The sequence below is a fragment of the Furipterus horrens genome, unplaced genomic scaffold, assembly GCF_987537825.1.
Source record: "Furipterus horrens unplaced genomic scaffold, mFurHor1.1.pri manual_scaffold_3, whole genome shotgun sequence".
NCBI lineage: Eukaryota > Metazoa > Chordata > Mammalia > Chiroptera > Furipteridae > Furipterus > Furipterus horrens.
The window spans coordinates 95,125,794-95,144,427 of NW_028327173.1; the positions used below are offsets into that span (position 1 = coordinate 95,125,794).

The following is an 18,634-nucleotide window of genomic DNA, read 5'->3' on the forward strand; positions in this document are numbered from 1 at the left end:
CAGTAGTAGAAAATGTAAATACTAATTTAGCCCTTTCCTGAGTCATAAAAGTGCCACTTCTGGAAAAGGAAAGCTTTTAAACAGACTGGTTAATTCTGCATTACTTTGCTGAGAAATTATTCCTCCTACCTTAGAATTGAGAACTAGAAGAGGATGAGATATGGCTTTGTGAGTACATATCAAAATGAGAATTAAAGGAATTAAAGGGGAGCCCTGACTGGTGTGACTTGGTTGGGCATCATCTTGTCAAAATGAAAGGTCACTGATTCGATTCCTGGTCAGGGCCCATGCCTGGGTTGTGGGTTCAGTCCCTAGTTGGGGCGTGTGTGAGAAGCAACTGATTGATATTTCTCTCCCTTCCCCTCTCTCTAAAAATATATAAATAAAATCTTTTTAAAAGAAATGAATTAAAGGGGAGAGGGAAGAGGAGGATGCTACTTGTCATGACATCTCCAGTTCATGGAACCTACCCTGATAAATCATTTCATCTTCCTCAGTCACATAGGCATTGGCTCCCCAAATCACCATCTTGTGGATGTAAGAGGGATATTTCGCAGCTGCAATAAGTGCTGTTATACCACCATCACTCCACCCCAGCAAAGAGAACTTCTTAAACTTCAGTGTCTGTGATAAATACAACAAAAATCACAGCACAGGTTATTGGTCCTCTCTGTTAAAAGAACCCAATAATCAATATTTAATGGAATCAATACAGCTGTGGGGTTTGGCGTATCAACTGGCAATTAATGAAAAATCCTAGAGTTCACCATTTGATGACAAAAAATGTTTTCTTTCAATTAGTTTAGTGTAAATATAATTGTCATAAAAACTTAAGTCCATAGTATTGATCAGAACTTTGAAGGAACTATAATACTTCACTTTGGATAAAATCTCAAGAACTGGAAATAATGGAGATCAGCTGTACCTGCATATGACAAATGACGAGTGTGTGCACATGCACATCAGAGCAAAGACTTTGAGCACAGATGAAATGAAGTCATTGCATCTGGTAAAGTGACTAATTGCAACATTGTGAAGAAGTGGCTGGAGGAAGTCTGGAAGAGAATGGTGTCATGGGAGGTTATGTTTCCTGGGGTGAATCAACCAGGTTCTGAAAATGTGTTTCACAGGGAAAATGAAAATATATTACATCTGAGAGATGTTATCTAAAGGTAAAAATTAAATAATTGGGAAAATTAAGTTAAAGAATTGGGATAACTACAATAGAAAACAACTTGGTGCTATCTTGTAAAATAAACCTGTGCATCTTCTATAACCCTGCAAGCCATCTCCCAAATACATATAGAACTCTTATACATGTGCACCAGGAGACAGGTCCAGGATGTCCACTGCAGCACTGTTATAGTAGCAAAAGAATGAGAACTAAAATGCCCATGGGTGACAGAATGTTCACTGCACTGCTGTTTATAATCACACACACAAAAAAAGAGAAACTTAAAAATTAAGTTATTGCCCTGGCAAGATGGCTCAGTTGGTTGGAGCATCGTCCCATACATCAAAAAGCTGTAGGTTCAATCCCTGGTTGGGGCGTGTACGGGAGGAAAGTAATAGATGTTTCTCTCTCTCTTTAAAATAAATAAATGTATCCTCTGATGAGCTTTAAAAAATTAAGTTATTTATCTACCATTAGAAGAGAGGTGAAATAAAACACAGTACCTCCATAAATGAAATACTATGCACCTATTATAATACTGATGTAAACTTATATTTGTTGACATGGAAGTATCTCCTTGGCAAATTGTTCAATGAAACAGTAAGCTGGAAAAACTTTAGGTACAATATCATGCCATCAATATAAAAGTGTGTATTTATATATATATAATAAGACTGGCCAGAAAGGCAGAGCCTCGAAATCTTGGTAGTGGTATCTCTACATCGTTAGATTGTGGCATGTTTCTACTTTCTTCTTTATATGTATTTGAACTTTTTAAATTTTCTATAGGAATTGCATGTTATCACCCTTGCAGAAATAAAAAACAAAAACAAAATAAATGTAAATAGGCCCAGACACCCTCCCTCTCTTGGGCTCTTCCCTAAAGAGATCCACCTTCATCAAATCAACAGCATCTTTTGCATCCCTTTCAAAAAAGTCCCCTGGGAAATCTCGATCTGGAGGTCTGGAATGTCCATATCCTCGAGGATCCCAGGCAACCACTGTGAAGAGCTTCTTATTTAGGTTTTTAATCTGAGGTCCAAAATCAGTCTCTCCACTTCCTAAAAATGGCGATTTGGTTAATTCAGGTGAATGCTTTCATTGTTTCAAACACATTACTGTAAAAAAAAATAATAATAATTACAATCTTTAAATGAAGCAACTAGTTTCTACTCAAAGTTAGACATTAAATTGTAATCAACAGAGGAGCCTTGCAACGATGGATCCATTTACTGGGAGGCTGACTTCCTTTCCCTGGGGAGGCCAGCCCTGCCTCCTATCGTCCCCCTAGTGGCTACTTTAAGAAAGGCAGGCGCCCTCCCTGTATTATTGTTCAAGTCCTGCACTTTTGGTACCTCTTCAGCTTAACCTTCCTTTAAAAAATAAATTATTAAACTACATAGAAATAGACTTACTGATATGATATACTTCTGGGTTATTTTTTGCTTTTCTAAGTGACTGTTACAAGGGAGAGATTCCGATTATCTGTAAACAAATTTATAAGATTTGATCCAAGTTATTCGAAGTAGAATTCTAAAACTACAGATTTTTTTTTTTTTTAAATAAGCTAATGTGATTTTATGGGGGCATGGGGGTTATAACTAGAAACTAGAAAGTTAAACACAGAAATGATGGGGGAGGGCAGGGTAAAAAAAAAAAACCACAGAAATGATGGGGGAGGACAGAGTGTGAAAGAAACAAATCAGTATACTGCATTAGAAAATTACAGAACAGCATATGTTAACAAGTCGGTGGTGGATGTGACTGGCAGTTCCCAGCCTGCCCACTGGTCATGGCCACTGTGGGCACACGTAGAGCTCTCCTGTGAGTTGTGCTCACACCCACTCAAAGCTGTCTGCAAGGCCAGTTCCTCAAAGAGCCCAGTGCAGGGCCAAATCAGCACTTTATTTTTAAGATCTGTTTGTTTTCAGAGGACTCCCAGGTCAGGCCAGAAAGAGATACTAAACATCTTGCTTGATAAACTAGCTATTATTAGAAAATGTCTTTCAAGATGGTACAGTATCTATCATTTAATGTTATCATTTTTCTGACAAGATATGCCTTTCTCAACATTAGGTAAATCATTCAGAAAACCCAAGCTAAAAACAGTGCTGGGGACAGAAGATTTAGAAAGGGAATCTCATTGTTTGACTTTTTTATTTTTTAATCAGGTTAATGTTCCACATAAACAAAAATTAAAGTGTCAAGGTTTTAATACCTGGATAATGACTGCAATCTGAAATAATGGAAATCTAAACTAATAAATTATTCATTGCTTTTACAGATAACTTTGGCTCAACATCAGCCATTGGATTAAATGCCCTCCTTCATTACATAGTTGAAACAAAAACAAAAGATACTAAATACTATCTAGACAAGGATGCCTCAATAGCTACAATGGTACCATAATCAGCTAAGGCTCAATCAAGTGGAACCATCAAGTAACTGAAAATTTTTAAGAGAAAGAAGCAAATCATAAGGAAATAACTATCAACTAGGATTATTTAACTAAACAAAACAACCCAATACTAAAACCCTTAAAACCAAATTTGAGATGTCCTGAGATCACTGGAAAATCTCTTACTACTACTTACCTGTCAAATGAGATTGAGATTCAGCTGGCTTTACAATACTCCATTCATACCAATCTAATTTTGATTTTCAAAAAGTCTTTAAGGTCAGTTTTGCTCTTAGCTCTTACTTTGATTGGACACATAGTCCACCACAACAGGCTGTCAATCCATCCCCCAGCACCGGAAGTCGCCCATCTGGGAAAACCCTTAAATCCAAGCAATCTGAAATGGCTGGTCACCCAATCAGCTTTTGTCTTCATCCATCCCTTCTTCCCACACCACTTTCCTTGACCCCTGTCATCCTCCACAATTATAGGCAACTGACTACACAGTGTACTTGCATGGGAAAAAACAGGTATTTAAAGGAATAAAACAATACTTATAGCGGGTTATCTTTCTAAATCACCTAACATTAATTGTAGCAAATATTACTTAAAGCATTTCCATAAAGCACTAAAATTAATAATCAGCATTTGGCAACTACTATTCTGAAAGCATCACAGATTACACAGCATGCAAGAGCATTCCATTAAAACCTTCCAGACCCAACATCCCAGGAAGCAGCAGGATTGCATGCTCGCCTTCTCCGGTCCGCTGATAGTGCAGGTGGACACCATTCACAGCCACTTTGGCAGAGGTTACTGAGGTGCTAGAAGAGAAAACACCCATCCCCAAAGAAAAATTATCATTTAGCAGAGCCAAAATAACGTGACAACACTGACCTTTTATAGAAAGGAATCAGCTCCAATACCCTTTTCAGGGTCCTCAAACTATTTTGATTTGTGCTTCAGTTTTCCAAACCTAAAAAAGGACATGAGTTTGTATCTGCCTTACTAGACCACAGATCTGGACTGTGTCTTCATGTTTGACTACCCTATAGCACAGCTCAGGGCTTACTCTACAAAAGTACCAAGATGCTTGCTCATATCAATGGCCACACAGGCCCAGAGGCACATGCCTGGTGAGCTGGAAGCCAGCAGTGCCAAAGTGTAGGCTGATGTGGAAGCAGCACACAATGGAATGTGAGGGTGAGCATCAGCAGCACAGACACTGGCCCATCATCTGAGCCTTAGCAGGTCTAGAGGAGTTACTGGACCTGCAGCTGCCTTGGCAGTATTCCCAAGGATGAGGCAAATCTCAGGGGTCCACAGGGAAGGTCTTGATCTCAAAGCTGTCCTAAAATTTCTCATTTTCTCTAGCCAGCTACAGAAGGGCTCTAGTTAGGAATGCCTGTCTGCTCTGATATGGCCAGACTGTTTTTTAAGATGTTGAAATATTTGTGTTGATTGTTGAATAATTGGGTCCATAAGCTCTCATCTCAAGAGCCTTTCCCTTGCCACTGACCTTCCTTGGCCCAAGATCTCCCACGATGCAGCCTCTAACTGCACGAGCTTGGCGCGGGGAAGATCTTGAGCCAGGGCTATTGCCAAGGTCTGTTCTGACTGCTTGATACATATGCCAGGCCATGTTTCTGTTCTTTTTTATAAATCAGTTTTTAGTTTTTGAGGTTTTTTATTTACTTTTCTTTTTTGCTCAATCCCCCCAACTTTCTTACTCCTTGTGCCCTAAAGATTTTTGAGGGGGGACTTCCGGCCAAGATGGAGGCTTAGACGGACACGCTAGGTCTCCCTCTACAACTAGAGAGGAATACAACTACTTCAAAACAAAGGATAACTAGAAATTCCAGAAAATAAAACTACACGGAAGCCCAACATATGAAGTTATAAACCAGCGGTGCCATTTGGGCAGGTAAGAGTTAAAGAGGGCAGCGCTGTTTGCGGTCGCACCTGGGACAGCGGCGGGGCGGCGAAAAATCCCGGCTGCAGTCAAGCCCCTGGCAGTGCGCGACCCCAGCGCTGGGGAAAGCAGCCACCACATCGCCTTGAACAGTGAGGCCCAGGGGGGCGGGAGGACGGATCCCAGTCTCCTAGCGGAATAACTGTGTGAATCCATCTTGGACCCCCGCCCCCAAAGAAAGCACCACAGGGCTGCGAAATAGGTCGCGGACAGGCGCCGGTCGCTGAATTGTGACGCGTACACAGGCACTGCCCCCTACAGCCGGCCCAAGAAAACAAAACGCATCTGTCAAAATGAGGCAGACAACTATAGAAATCCCGGTGGCACAGCTCACCAGGCAACAGATAGAGAACCTGACAGATGAACAGGTAAGAAACCTGTCAGAGGCTCAGTTCTGGGCCATTGTTATCAGGTGGCTTACAGAATTCACAAAAGAGCAGGAAAAAGATATGAAAGAAGCGAAAAACATTCATAACAAAAGGAACAAAACCACATACGAGACAGATGGTGAGGAAAAAAAATCCAGAGTTCATTTCAACAAACTGGAATATGGAGAAGGAACAAGCAGTCAACCAATGCAGAGAGAGGAAATGGGAAGCAACAATGAGAGGATCAGAAACCTCTGGGACAGCTATAAAAGGCCCAACATAAGAATCATTGGTTTGCCAGAGAGTGAGGAAGATGAACTAGAACTTGAAAAATTGAGTGAAAATATAATAAAGGAGAACTTCCCAGACTTGGGGAAGGGAATAGACTTGCAGGTCCAGGAAGCAAGGAGAGTTCCCAAGAGACTGGACCCAGGGAGAACCACTCCAAGACACATTATAATCAAAATGTCAAAAATTAAAGATAAAGAGAGAATCTTAAAAGCAGCAAGAGAGAAGAAAAGAATTATGTACAAAGGGGTCCCAATTAGACTATCAGCTGACTTCTCAAGGGAGACCCTACAGGCAAGAAGGGACTGGCAAGAAATATTCAAAGTAATGAAAATCCAAAACCTACAACCACGAATACTCTATCCAGCGAAACTGTCATTCAGAATAGAAGGACAGAGAAAGTGTTTCCAGGACAAAATAAAACTGAAAGAGTTCATTAGATCCAAACCACTGTTATATGAGATGTTAAAGGGACTGGTTTAAAAAACAGAAGCTAGGGAGATGAAACAAAGGCAAACTAAACAGGCAACGAGAGTGGAAAAGGAACTGTGGGTACGGGAAGCATATTGGGGGGAGGTCAACAGGGAGGGGGAGTGGGGAGAGGGCGGGAGATGATATAGGAATTGGGGATCATGGTAGGAGGGAATGAAATAGACGGAGAGAGGTTGGGAGGAACTGTATGCACAACTAATGGACATAATCTAAAAGGGGGGGACAACTGGAGGGAGGGGGGCCACCGGGTGGAGGGGAGCAGAGGGAAGGGAAATTGGCACAAATGTAATATTTTAATCAATAAAACACATTAAATCTGAAAAAAAAAAGATTTTTGAGGGGCTCACTTCCTTGCTTATAAAGGTAATTTTGTACAGTGAGGATGTTAAGTACAGTAAGAGGACCCCTTCCTGTTGCCCCAGCCAAACTTTGTCAGTGTCCAAGCCAGTGTGTTGTCATGACTGGGTGTTGTTGACTGTCTGCATCTCTCTGGGGACCTGGGAGCCAGCTTGAGGCACTTGCTTAAACAGGCTTTCTTTCCTTCAGCTTTTTTGATCTCTTTTTAGAAAATAAACAAACAAACAGAAAATACCCCTCTAATTTCCCTCTGCACTTTGTTGTATCTATGATTCCCCATTCCAAATTTCTTTTTAAAACTTATTATCTCTATCCCATATTCTTTTGGTTGCCTAATACTATAGAAATAAAACCAGGTAGTTTAGAATTGGGCGTGATGGCAACTCAATGCCAGAGAAGGGTTACTAAGCAGAAGGCTTTGAAGGTAACATTAGAGACAGAGAGATCACATCAGGGTTGGGTAGAGACATTTGGAGAAGAGTGAGAAAGTAGCATTTAAGATGAACTTCCAAGAATATGGTGGAAGGGTGATCCTAAGAGGAAACAGCGTGATCAAAGGCATAGGAGCAAGGTACATATGTGGGGACAAGGCAGTGTTCAGCCTGGCGGGAGTGTCGGGGAAAAGAGGACATGTATTTTGAGGCTGAACAGTGAAGGGGTTTGAAGCTGAGGGGAAAGAAAAAGTCTCTAGAGCTTTGTGATCAGCATCCTGCAGGTAATCACCCCACAGGCACCTGCCATTACCAGGGAGGCTGCCAAATCTCCAGTTTGGGGAAACAGGACAGAGGACTGCTTATAAACAAAAGCAAATCAATTTCAAACATAAGAAAAAGTTTTATTTTAATAAATACTTATTGAATGATTTATTTTCACATAAATATAACTGGAGAAGGTATAGGATTTTTTTCTGCAACTTATTAAGGGACCATTTTAGATGGCAGAGAGGCCTCAGATCAACACGGTTACAAGTGTGGTGGATGAGAGTCAGCTGCAAATACCAGGCCTTGAAGGGCCCTGACATGTGTTCATAACTCGAACGACGTTCAAGATACCAAATTTTCTACTTCCGGCCAAGATGGAGGCCGAGGCTGACACGCTCCTCCATCTCCCTCCACAACTAAGAAGGAATACAACTACCGCAAACCCAGAAATAACCAGAAGTTCCAGAAAATAAAGCTACATGGAGGTCCAACATATGAAGTTATAAAGAAGTGGTGTTCGTCCGGATGGGTAGGAGGGGCGAAGCTGGGGCAGAGAGATCAAGCTGTGCTGCCAGCAGCAGCTTCAGTGATGAGCGGCAGAACTGCAATAAGCACAGACACCCATATTTAAGGGGAGGCGAGAAACGCCAGGGGAGCACCCCCCTGGCTGCAGTCCAGACCTGTTAGCTCGCGATTCCAATGCCGGGGAAGGTAGACCCCCATTGCCTCGAACTGTGAGGCCCAGATGGCGTGGGAACAGAGGAGGAGGCTCCCAGTCTCTCAGTGGAAAGTGAACGGCAGGAATCCATCTTGGACCCCCACCCCCACACAAAGTGCCACAGTGTGGTGAGAAAGGTCTCGGAGGTAGTGACGAGTGCATGGGGTTCCACCCCCTATAGCGTAGGAGGTGTGACAGCCTTGCCCAAGAAGGAACGGTAAACAAACCTCTCAGGATGGCAGGGATAATGATAGATACCAATTACACAACTGACCAGAAAGCAAATACATGAATTAAAGAACAAACAGATAAATAATCTTTCTGAGGCTCAGTTCAGAGCTATCATTATAAGACAGATTACATAAATAACAGTGGGACTTAAGACGGGGAAGGAATGAAGGCTAGTCCTGCTGAAATGAACAAAAACACATAAGAAACAAGTGGTGAGGGAAGGAAAACCAGGGATCAAATCAACAAATCAACAAATCCGAATATAGGGAAGGAACAAACAGTCAACCAGTGCAGAAACAGGAAACAAAAAGAAAAGAAAGTGAGGAGAGGATCAGAAACCTCTGGGACAGCTATAAGAGATCAAACATTCGGATAATAGGATTGCCAGAGGGCGAAGAAGAAGAACTAGAAATTGAAAAATTATGTGAAAAAATAATGAAGCAGAACTTCCCGAACTTGGGGAAGGAAATAAGACTTACAGGTCCAGGAAGTACAGAGAGTTCCAGAAAAACTGGACCCAGGGAAAACTACTCCAAGACATATTATAATCAAATTGTCAAAAATTAAAGATAAAGAGAGAATCTTAAAAGCAGCAAGAGAGAAGAAGAGAATTATGTACAAAGGAATCCCAAGTAGACTATCAGCTGATTTCTCAAAGGAGACTCTGCAGGCAAGAAGGGACTGGAAAGAAATATTCAAAGCAATGAAAAGCAAAAACTTACAGCCACGATTACTCTATCCAGCGAAGCTGGTATGGGGAACATTTCGGGGGGGGGTAGTCAGCAGGGAGGGGGATGGGAGAAAGGGAGGGAGATGGTACAGGAATTAAGAAGTATAGTAGGAGGGAGTGGAGTAGACAGGAAGATGTTGAGAAGAACTATATGCACAACCAATGGGCATGGACTAAGGGGGGGGGACAACCGGAGGGAGGGAGATCACTGGGTGGAGGGGAGAAGAGGGAAAAGAAATTGGGACAGCTGTAACAGCATAATCAATAAAATATATTAAAAAAAAAAAAAAGATACCAAATTTCCCAAACTCTCAGGTAGGAAAAAAAGATAGGAAACTTCAGAAAATTTAAAGAACAAAAATAAATGTCTTTTCTTATGCTGTCAATTTCTCTTTTCCACTATTTCTCCCTCATAATAATCGCTTCTAAAACTCAAATGTTCTTAAGCAGGTATGTTCATTAGAATTACCTGTGAAGAGTGAAAAATATGCCTGGCTAGCACAATCCTGGGAGACCATCACTCAGTAACTGGGGTAAATCCCTGGCATGTGCTCTGTAAAGTGTCAACAACACACTATGGTACTACTTATTTGTTCATTCGTTCATTCCTTCCTTCCTTTATATATTTCTTAAACATCTACTTTGTCGGGCACTCCATGTTGCTTGGAGGCTGGCAGGAAGATAGATAATGAAATCTGAAACCAGCAGGTACTATGCAGTTTGCCAAGTATTATGACGGTGGAGTAGGGGGATATAGAAGACTTTGGGGGTGTAGGCAGCAGGCACCGAGTTCACCATGCCTTCAGCAACATCTACATGGCTGCCTTACTCAGCTCATTTTTAGGAGAATGTTTCCTGCCTTTCACTATATCAGTGGGACTCAAACTTAGATTTGAATCATCTGGCAAAAATGTTTTTAAGTGTCTAATAAATTTTAATTATTATAACTATGCATGTTTTAGTTTAGTTTAGTGTAGGAGACTGTTTTGTGTGGTATAGGAAATTGTAACTGCTGCGCAAGCCAGGCCCGAAAGTGATCTGTTAAGTCTTGACCGAAAATGTAACTGAAAATGGGAAGCAGCTGGTGGCAAGCTCCAAATACCACACCACTGGTCACGTGCTATAGGGAAGGAATAGGAATGCGAAGTATCATTTGAGGCCTTTCCTGCTTTATCCAGCTTTAGATCTGTATTAGCAGGATGTTTAACTATCAACAGACTGCTTAACTCAAGGAGTACAATCTAATCTTTTGCAATGTGCTCTGATGTCAGAAAGTCTAACCAACTGTTACAGTGTATTGACCTATGTTCCTCTTTGATAATCCTCTTATGGTTGGGTGGAGGGCTGTTTTCACAAGCCAAGCATTTCTGTGCATAGCTGACTCAATAAAAGCTCTACTGAGAAAGGGTTCAGCAGCATTCTCCTCTGAGGGGTGCTCTCCCTTCCTCCCCAGGTCATTTGTCTCTGGGTCAGTTTCTTCATCTGTGATTGGGGGGCTGCAGATCCCAGAACCTCCCAGTTTAGTTTTGTTTTGTTTTTTTCCTGGCAAATTTAAATCTCTAGATGCCCAGAGCGAAAGGGGGTTCTTTCATGTGGTGCCTTGATGTAAAACCCAGCAACTAGTGTTGAGGAAAACAGGTCTTTATTTACAGTATTCCAACCTGGGGAGGGCAGTGAGCACTTCAGCTCAGAGCCCTGTTCTCCCACGGGGCCCAGTACTTCCCTCACTCCCCAAAAGGCTAGAAGCCAAAAACATGCCCAGAAGTTCGCCATCCCTTATCTGTCAGCTCTGTCCTTCAGGATCTGGGGGTGTGATGTCATCAGCCTCCATATAACAGTCCAGGAAAACATGTGCCATGTTGCACTGGATCATCCATGGTTCTCTCTCGGCCTCCTTACGAACTGCATGGTTCTCCCTCTCCTACCCAAAATGGCTGCTGCCTTATTTTTAAATCCCTGACTGTGGCCTGTGACGCGGTGGGCAGGATAACCAGTTCTGACCACTCACAAAACCTTACACAGGCCCCATATGCTCTTACCTCACCATTCTATAGTCAAAACCCCTCCCATCTCCTTGGGGCCTTGGAAGAACCAAAGCCATTTGCGTAACTAAGATACTAGCTACCAGCCATAGATATGCATCTTGAAAGCTATCCCCTTCCCCCATCCTCCAACCACAGGCTCTGAGGAATCCTGGGGACCCCAACTCTGTAATATTTTTTTTTTTTAAATCCCCAAGAAATTCCAATACCCAGGGTTAAGAACTATTGTACTAAGTTAATTTATTGGAGAAAAAAAAAATCCTGTCTCCCTTTTAAAAACACCACGTAGAAAGGCATGCTCAGTTAAAAGAGCCTTCATCTTACCTCTTATTTGTCCTTGACTCCTTTTTTGTCTGGGAAGCTGGACAATTTTGTGAAAGGGTTCCTGACTGAGCGGGCTGAGCTACGCCCCTCAAAGAGGAGTGGGGAGGGGTGGTAGGAATGTGTAAATAATTAAACTATTAAACTAATTAAAGGGCTCTGCTAAGAGCTATATCATTCCTTTTGCTACGTGATGCACATTATACTTACCAAATTTTACCACTGAGGAACCTGAGGATTAGAAGGTTTAGGCAATTTGTCCCAGTCACACTGCTAGTAAGTTACAAAGTCAAGATGAGCATCTGTCTGACATCAGAGCCTCTGGCACTTTTTACACTTTGCTTAGAAATAAAAATGGGGGCTATTAATAGGATACAGCTTCACTTTGAAAGTCCTATATAGTCTCTATATCTTATATGTATAGCTGTGTCTTTTGTATTTTTTTTCCAAAGTAACCATTGGCTACAATAAAGCTACAATAGGGCATGGATTTACATAAACTTTTTAGGTGAATATATGCAATACAATCATAGCAAATTAATTTATTTAGTACTTTTTCCATTCCATATCATCAGAAGGATTGATTTCAACTTTCCTTTTACCTACACCAGACCAGCGGGCACTCAAATACCACCAGATCCCATTAATGATTTGTTCATGGCATCTTTTACTTCAGCAGAACCATCTGGATAGATCTGCTGAAATAACCTGTTTAAAGCTGCATCTCTCTCCAACTTCTCATTCTTTTCTTCTTTTTTGATCTCTCCAAGCAATTTATCCCAATTTCCTGCATGAGACTGTAGGGGCACCAAATATTCCCTGTAAAAAGTTTCAATATGTAAGTATGTAAAGGCTTTAAATGTTCTTTGTAAAAAGTAGCAAGGACTTGCTAAAAGGCCTTGAAAAAATGAATGTAAGGAGTGTTATAGCAATTAATGATTTACAAGCTAAAAGCACCTCAGCCTCTATCACCTTCCATTTGCTTGCTTGTGTCTGGTTTATAACATTTGTGAAGGTTGTGCTTTGCAGAATGTCTAGCCCTTTGAAGATAAATTGCTTCACAGGGAGTTCATCCCTGGGTGAAGAGCTATGCTGCTGCAGCAGATAACCTTATAGCCTTGCAAATTTCTGTTTGTTACTGCCAAGACATTCCTGCAGTCCTACCCAGCCCCCTCTTCCTAAGGCTGTTTCCCGCCAAAGAAGAAACAAAGAGACTGCACAAGTATAAAAACCCAGCGTTTAGACTCCATTGTAGGTTGGAGCATGTTAAAGACCAGCTCAGGGTCTGCCCAACTCCTGGCCATTATTAAAATCCTTTGCTTAACTTTATACACCGCTTCAGAATGTTCAATCTCACCTATGTAGCCATAACAAGATGATGATGGATATGAGTTCTTTACACCTGCTGTGAGCTATTTTGGCTTAGGCACATGTCTCTTAGGTACAACATCTCCCTTGCCCTCTAGCTTTTCCCATCTCACAGCCTCTGGCTTTTCATTTTAATTTCAATCTTTGTTGAAAGTATTTTAAATGTGCTCTGTTCTGGTATCATAGAATAAAGAAGTCTCAATTTCAAATTGGAATCCTCTCCAGAAGGAAGTTTCAGCAAAGCAGACAACTTTTTCTGAAAAGTCCACATCTACAATACATCATTCTTCTGAACATTCCTGATTGTAAGTGTAATGATTACTTGAGATTCTGTTTGATACCAGTTATACTTGATTTTTGACTGATGAGCCTCTGGGGTACAGATACCTTGGATTGTGATTCATTCTTAGTTTCTTCACACCTTTTAATCCAGAGAATAAAATCAGCATCCACACTATCTAATTTCTGCTCTTCTGTAAAAGTTTCTAGAGCCAGCAGCATAAGTTTTTTTTCCCATGGTATTCACATATCCCTTTTCTCAGCAGAGCAGTGGGATTATTTGGATTAAGTTCAAGAGATTTTTCTGCATCAGCAATAGCAAGCATCACAGTAATTCCCAAGAAGGATGTGACAATAAGCTCTTTGACAATAATATTGTGCATCATCTGGTTTCTGTTCCAAAGCCTTAGTCAGCTCCTCTAACGCCGCCCAGGGCATCCTCTTCAATCAGGGCATCTCAGAAACTCTGGAAAAACCTCTGGGCTGTTGCAGATCCTGCTGCAGCTGCCACCCTCCCTACTCTCACTGTTACTGCTGTTGGAGCTGCTAACAACTCAGGTTACCCTAGAGGGATTTTGATGGCATACTTTTTTACATCTTTTATATTTAGATACTCATATTGGTATCGCTACTAATTTTACTTACTAGTTACTTAATTCTCATGTCCCAGGCCTTTTACATTCACTGTTTCAAATCCTCAGAAGAGTTCTGGCAAGGCATGAGACTCAGACAGGTTAAGTATCGGGTTGGCCAAAAAGTCCGTTTAGTTTTTTCCATAAAATAAAAGACACATTTTTCATTTTCAACAATAACTTTACTGATTTGGATATTCTGAGTATGTCAGCTATCTCCCGCATGGTATAATGCTGATTGTTCTCAATTAATGTCTTGATTTGATCACTATCAACTTCAATTGGTCTATCTGACCATGGAGCATTATCCAGTGAGAAATCTCCTGCACGAAACTTCACAAACCACTTTTGACACATATGATCAGTCACAGTACCTTTTCCATACACTGCACAGATCTTTCTTTTGCATTTCAGTTGCATTTTTACCCTTCCTGAAATAATAAAGAATATACCAAAAATGTTGCTTATTTTCTTCCATCTTCAATATTAAAATGGCTACACAAAAATTCACTGATTTTGATTTTTCTTAAATGCACGCTGATATGACAGCTGTCACAATACAATCTAACAAAATTGCTTTGATTGAAGTTAAAGACAACTAAGTGATACTAGAGCCATCTTGCAGAAAAAAACCAAATGAACTTTTTTGCCAGCCCAATAACTTGCTTACATTACTGCAGTTAGGAAGTGGAAATGTAGCCATTTGAATGCCAGAGGCCATGCTTTATCTGTAACCTCATAGCTGAAGAGGGTCCCCAACAGGGCTCCAGCAGTGGTGCCACACTCACTCTGACTGCCAGACAGATGGTGGTAGCAGGTGCCAGAGGAAGGAGAGTCTCTGATTCTCTGGCAGAACATCCTGAGGTTGAACTTGGAAAACATTTTTCTTCAGGCAGGTTGTTAGGTTCTGTAAATTATTAATATTGCAACTACATGTAACATCCAATTCTAGGTAGAAAAGGCTTTTTTGGTCTGACCCTGTTTATAGATTAGAACATAGGAAAAGAGCCAGCATTTCAAATAACAAACTCACAAGTTTTTGGAACATAACTCGACTGCAGGTCAGCCACTGGCTGTGTCAGGAGTGCTTTTACCTCCGTACACTGGGCTGCAGCCTTGTTCCAGGACTAACCAATACCACTGCTTGTTTTCTCTGATTACATATCATATCAATTTGCAACCACATTTATAAAATGGCAGTTCCAACTCCGGTGAAACCTGATTTTCAAAGCTGTTTTAGGAAGAATGATTTACAATGCTAATGGATTGGCCTACTTGCAATCATTAATTAACCTATCATAACTTTGATATTCGTAAAATCACAATAACTTCATTTCAATCCCTTTCTGCAGATAGAAATTGGATTAATCACCATTTTTCAGTGTTAATTTACATTGATGCAGGCATTGACATATTTTTCCATCTGTATCAAAATAGTCTTGAAAGTATTCTAAATATCTAAAACAATAAAAAGAACCTAAATCAAATATGAAACTCCTAGTCAATCACAACATAAAAAATGTAAAGCCAATCAGATTTTTCCTCCTTTCTCCTTCCAAATTAAGTTTTCAAATGAAAACTTAAAGTTCCAAATGCCAGGTATCTATCTAGTAATTGGCTTTTCTTCCTAGGCATGAACAGAACTTGCCCATATAGTTTGTGTGTGTGTGTGAGTGGGTAGATCTGTAGGGAATAAATAAAGTGAGAAGTTTGCTTCTCTACCCACGTTTTCTGCCAAGTATCTCTTGGGATCCAGGGACTGGCCCACAACCCAGACATTTGCCCTGACTGGGAATTGAACTAGAGACCTTTTGGTTTGCAGGCCAGCACTCAATCCGCTGAGCCACATGAGCCAGGGTTGAGAGTGTATTATTACAGCTGGGCTTAATAGGAAGGGCTTGGGATAGAAGAAGTAACAGGAGAGCCTAGGCTGGGCTGCTTTGACACTCTAGAAAATCAGAGAGAAGGGAGCCTTGTACACAGGTTCATGGGGTTAGCCTGGGGGGAGCTGACGCTGACCATTGCCCCCCAGGTTGCAAATCTCATTGGGGTCCCTTAGGGTTTGGAAGATGAGTGCCTGTGGGGGAGGAGGAAGGGGAAGGGGAAGGCACAGTGTACTCCAGTGAGGAAGAGCACGCTGGACCCTTCATTTTCGAGAATTTTAAAGGCTGGGAGTTTAGAGGAGGTCTTAGGGAAGGATCTCGATTGAATATTGATCAGTTTTATGCTGATATGCCAAAATGAGATTTATTCCCTTAACTTCATCTGTCCTTGAGTGTAGTTGGCACAAATGGCACTAATTGGATTTTTGCTGTGCATTTCCCTGTCTAGGGTGATTTAAGCTATTTATCCTCTGGTTGGGGAGAAGTGTAAATCATTTAAGTGTCCTTGGTTACAGAAGATAGGAATTTACAATTTACTGCATGCCTGTAAACTACTTGGCTATTTATGTATCAGTCTCAGTTTCCCTATTCCACTAGTCCTGGCTTCCTACCTGTCTCATCGTTGGTCTGCATAAAGATGGATCCTTCAAGGCTCCAGAGTCCCAGAACTGAAGCCCCTGCACCTCTCAAGTGCTAAGGTGGGGCCAGCAGAGGGGAGGTCAGCTCCACCGCTCGCTGCACCCACCCCCTCCAACAGCCTGCGCCCTTTCCGCAGCGTCCTCTCCACCCACCCCGTCCCCCTTCTTCCCTCCTCCCCCCCTCCACCTCAGCGCAGGAATTGTCATGGGAGCTCCTGTAGGGGAGTGGGCGCAATTACCCGAAGGAGGCTGCGGTCCGGGGCAGGGGAACGTAGATCCCCGACTTCAGAGCCGAGAGAAGCCGCAGACGGAGCGCGCCCCAGCTGCCCAGCGCCATCGCCATGGTCATACCAGCGCCAGGAGCGCGCATGCGTCGGCTCCTACAGGCTTCCCTGGGCCCCCACCAACGCCGGCGCCGGCCAGGAAGCTCGCAGACGCCAGGCCACTCCCTGTTCCCTTGACCGCTTGACCCTTGGTTGTTGCCCTAACCCCATCCCCAGCCCTCCATCCCGTAGCTCGCTGGGTTCTCGCAGATCCCTGACAGGTAGCCGGGCACAGGTCGTCTTCTCTTGAACTGCTAGCTCTAGCATCGGAGGGCTCGTCCCCATTGGGTCTGGCCCTCTTCACGCATGGCAGGGTCACCTGGCGGGGCAGGGAGGCGCTCAAGTCCCGGCTACCCACCATCACCCAGTGCGCGGCAGGCGGAGGAGGGGGTTCGGAGTCTGGCTGCGGAGGTGGGATGAGGTGCATTTGCTTCTAGAGTAGACAGAATTAAACCACTTTCTTCCTTCGCACTACCTCATATTCCCAGCTTTGGTTGGTGTGGCTCAGTTGGCTGGAACACCCTCCTGGTAAACCCAAATGTCTAGTTGTGTGACCTGGTGGAGGCGCCAGCCAGAGGCAAAGGAGCCATAGAGGTGGCAACGAGAGATGCTTCTCTCTTCCGTATTTCTTTCCCTCCCGCTAAAATCCTCGGGTGAAGATTAAAAAAGACACACGCAACAAATTAATGTGTTAGGGAGGACATGGAGAAATTAGAACCCTGAACCATGTGCATTGTTGGGAATATAAAGTGGTGCAGTGGCTGTTGAAAATAGTATGTCCATTTGTTAAAAAATTAAACATGGAACTACCAGGCAATTCCACTTCTGGGTATATACCCGCAAAGAACGACAATCAGGGTCTCAAACTAATATTAATACACCCAGTTCATAGCAGCATTATTCACAACAGCCAAAAAGTGAAGCAACTGTCTATCAATGAATGAAGGTATAAATAAAAATGTGTGTACATATAATGGAATATTGTTTTTGCCTTAAAAAGGAAATTATGGCCCTGGCTGGTGTGGCTCAGTGAATTGCGCGCCGGCCTGCAAACTAAAGGGTCGCCGGTTCGATTCCCAGGCAGGACACATGCCTGGGTTGCCAGCCGGGTCCCCAGTTGGGGGCGTGCGAGAGGCAACTACACTTTGATGTTTCTCTCCCTCTCTTTCTCCAGCCTCCCACCCGTCTCTGGAAATAAAATCTTTAAAAAAAAAAAAAAAAGGAAATTATGAACGTTGGGGACATTGTGCTCAGTGGATAAGCTAATCACAAAAGGACAAATACTGGATGATGCCATTTATATGAGGTCCCCAGAGGAGACAAATTCCTAGAGATTGAAAGTAGAATGGTGGTTGTCAGGGGCTGGGGGGAGACGGACGGGCAGTTTGTGTTTAATAGGGACAGACTCAGAGGGCGGTGATGGTAGCACAGTGTGAACATACTTAATGCCACTGAGCTATACACTTGAAAATGGTTAAGATGGTAAGTTTATGTCATATGTATTTTACTACATTAAAATATTTTTCTTCCTCAAGACCATATAATTCAAGTTTTATAAAGGTTATAATATCTGGACTTGAAGATTCAGTGGAGAAAAGCAACACCCCTTTAATTCTGACTACCGTTATGCCTTATCTTAACTGGAAATAACTGGCAGAGTCTTGGCTTGAATTATTCAAGAAGAGCTTCTTTACATATTACATTATTTTCTTTCCAGGA

The 18,634-nt window shown here is 42.3% G+C and overlaps 1 protein-coding gene and 1 pseudogene across 5 annotated transcripts in view; both read right to left on the reverse strand.

Moving 5' to 3' along the window:
• The window catches only part of BPHL (biphenyl hydrolase like), a 52,453-nt gene extending 35,466 nt beyond the window's left edge, over window positions 1–16,987 (reverse strand). Inside the window, exons 1-4 of one of the 5 annotated variants that reach the window (XM_090269893.1) lie at window positions 16,832–16,982; window positions 4,293–4,396; window positions 2,069–2,235; window positions 471–624 (exon numbers count right to left, since the gene is read on the reverse strand). In XM_090269893.1, the coding sequence (XP_090126019.1) occupies window positions 471–624; window positions 2,069–2,235; window positions 4,293–4,396; window positions 16,832–16,962 (556 nt within the window). In that variant the 5' untranslated portion in view covers window positions 16,963–16,982. Of the gene's footprint in view, window positions 1–470; window positions 625–2,068; window positions 2,236–4,283; window positions 4,397–16,831 lie in introns of all 5 variants that reach the window. The other 4 variants (XM_090269891.1, XM_090269889.1, XM_090269890.1 and 1 more) reach the window with 4 other exon arrangements.
• Window positions 12,339–14,929, reverse strand: LOC150015538 (protein SGT1 homolog pseudogene; annotated as a pseudogene).
• Window positions 16,988–18,634: the final 1,647 nt, after the last annotated feature.